Source organism: Neopelma chrysocephalum, unplaced genomic scaffold (assembly GCF_003984885.1).
Source record: "Neopelma chrysocephalum unplaced genomic scaffold, ASM398488v2 Primary Assembly neopelma1_189363, whole genome shotgun sequence".
In the NCBI taxonomy this organism is placed as follows: domain Eukaryota; kingdom Metazoa; phylum Chordata; class Aves; order Passeriformes; family Pipridae; genus Neopelma; species Neopelma chrysocephalum.
The window spans coordinates 1-904 of NW_020939471.1; the positions used below are offsets into that span (position 1 = coordinate 1).

Genomic DNA, 904 nt, shown 5'->3' on the forward strand with positions numbered 1-904 from the left:
CAGAAGAGTTAATGGCATCTCCTGCTGGTCAGACACCTGGCTCTGGGAGGAAAAGGGGAAGGCCAAGAAGCTCTGGAATGCTGATTGAAACAGCACTGGAGACAAACACTGTGCAAGAACATCCTGGTAAGACTAGAGACAGAAAAGAGAGTGGAACTCCAGCAGATCTGGCCATGGAGGGGCATCACCAGCAACAAGACTTGGAAGATGCTGGTGATATCAGACCACGTGGGCTGTCAGCAAAGAGAGGTTCTGGAAGTCCTCCAGTGCTGGAAGACAGCAAGGCTGTCCCTGAAACAAATACTTCTGGCCTATTGGGTGGAGAAGACTCAGGTAAATACATTTCATCCACTGCCTTGTTTTTATATTGAGAAATTCTTAAAACACCTTTCTGAGAATTCTAACACTTACATAAAATATAGAACCAATTGCTGACATTAGTTCTAAAATATGTAGTTATATTTGATTATAACAATACTCGCTAATATAATTAAATTTTCCTCAATTAAATCTATTTTTCTTTAAGGTAAGTTCCCATCTGGTTCGTTTCCAACTTCAACATGCACGAGGAAACACTGTTTTCTATGGGTTAAAATGTTGACTTGGATTCTTAGATACATAAAAATATTTTCAATTGTACTTTTTAGGCACGACAAAAAGGTTGTCTCAGAAGAGGAAAAGTGCTGATTTGCTCCTTCAGACTTCAGCAAAAAGAAAGAGAGTGTCTTTTGGTGGCCATCTGAGTCCAGAACTTTTTGATAAAAGTTTGCCTCCCAACTCTCCCCTTAAAAGAGGAGCTCTTCCTGCCAGGCTGAGCTTGCCCTATGGAACCTCACCTCGTGCTGTGCTGAAAAAGGCTCAGGGATTGAAGCTCTTCACAGACCAGGTAAGCTTTAAGACTACT

At 41.6% G+C, this 904-nt stretch overlaps 1 protein-coding gene across 1 annotated transcript; it reads left to right on the forward strand.

The window, feature by feature from the left end:
• Window positions 1–45: 45 nt before the first annotated feature.
• LOC113963073 (proliferation marker protein Ki-67-like) lies at window positions 46–886 on the forward strand (the record flags this gene model as incomplete). The annotated part of the gene is made up of 2 exons (XM_027673863.1): window positions 46–333; window positions 648–886. Coding segments are annotated over exons 1-2 (495 nt in total), but the record flags the coding sequence as incomplete, so codon positions are not given.
• Between the last annotated feature and the right edge of the window lie 18 nt (window positions 887–904).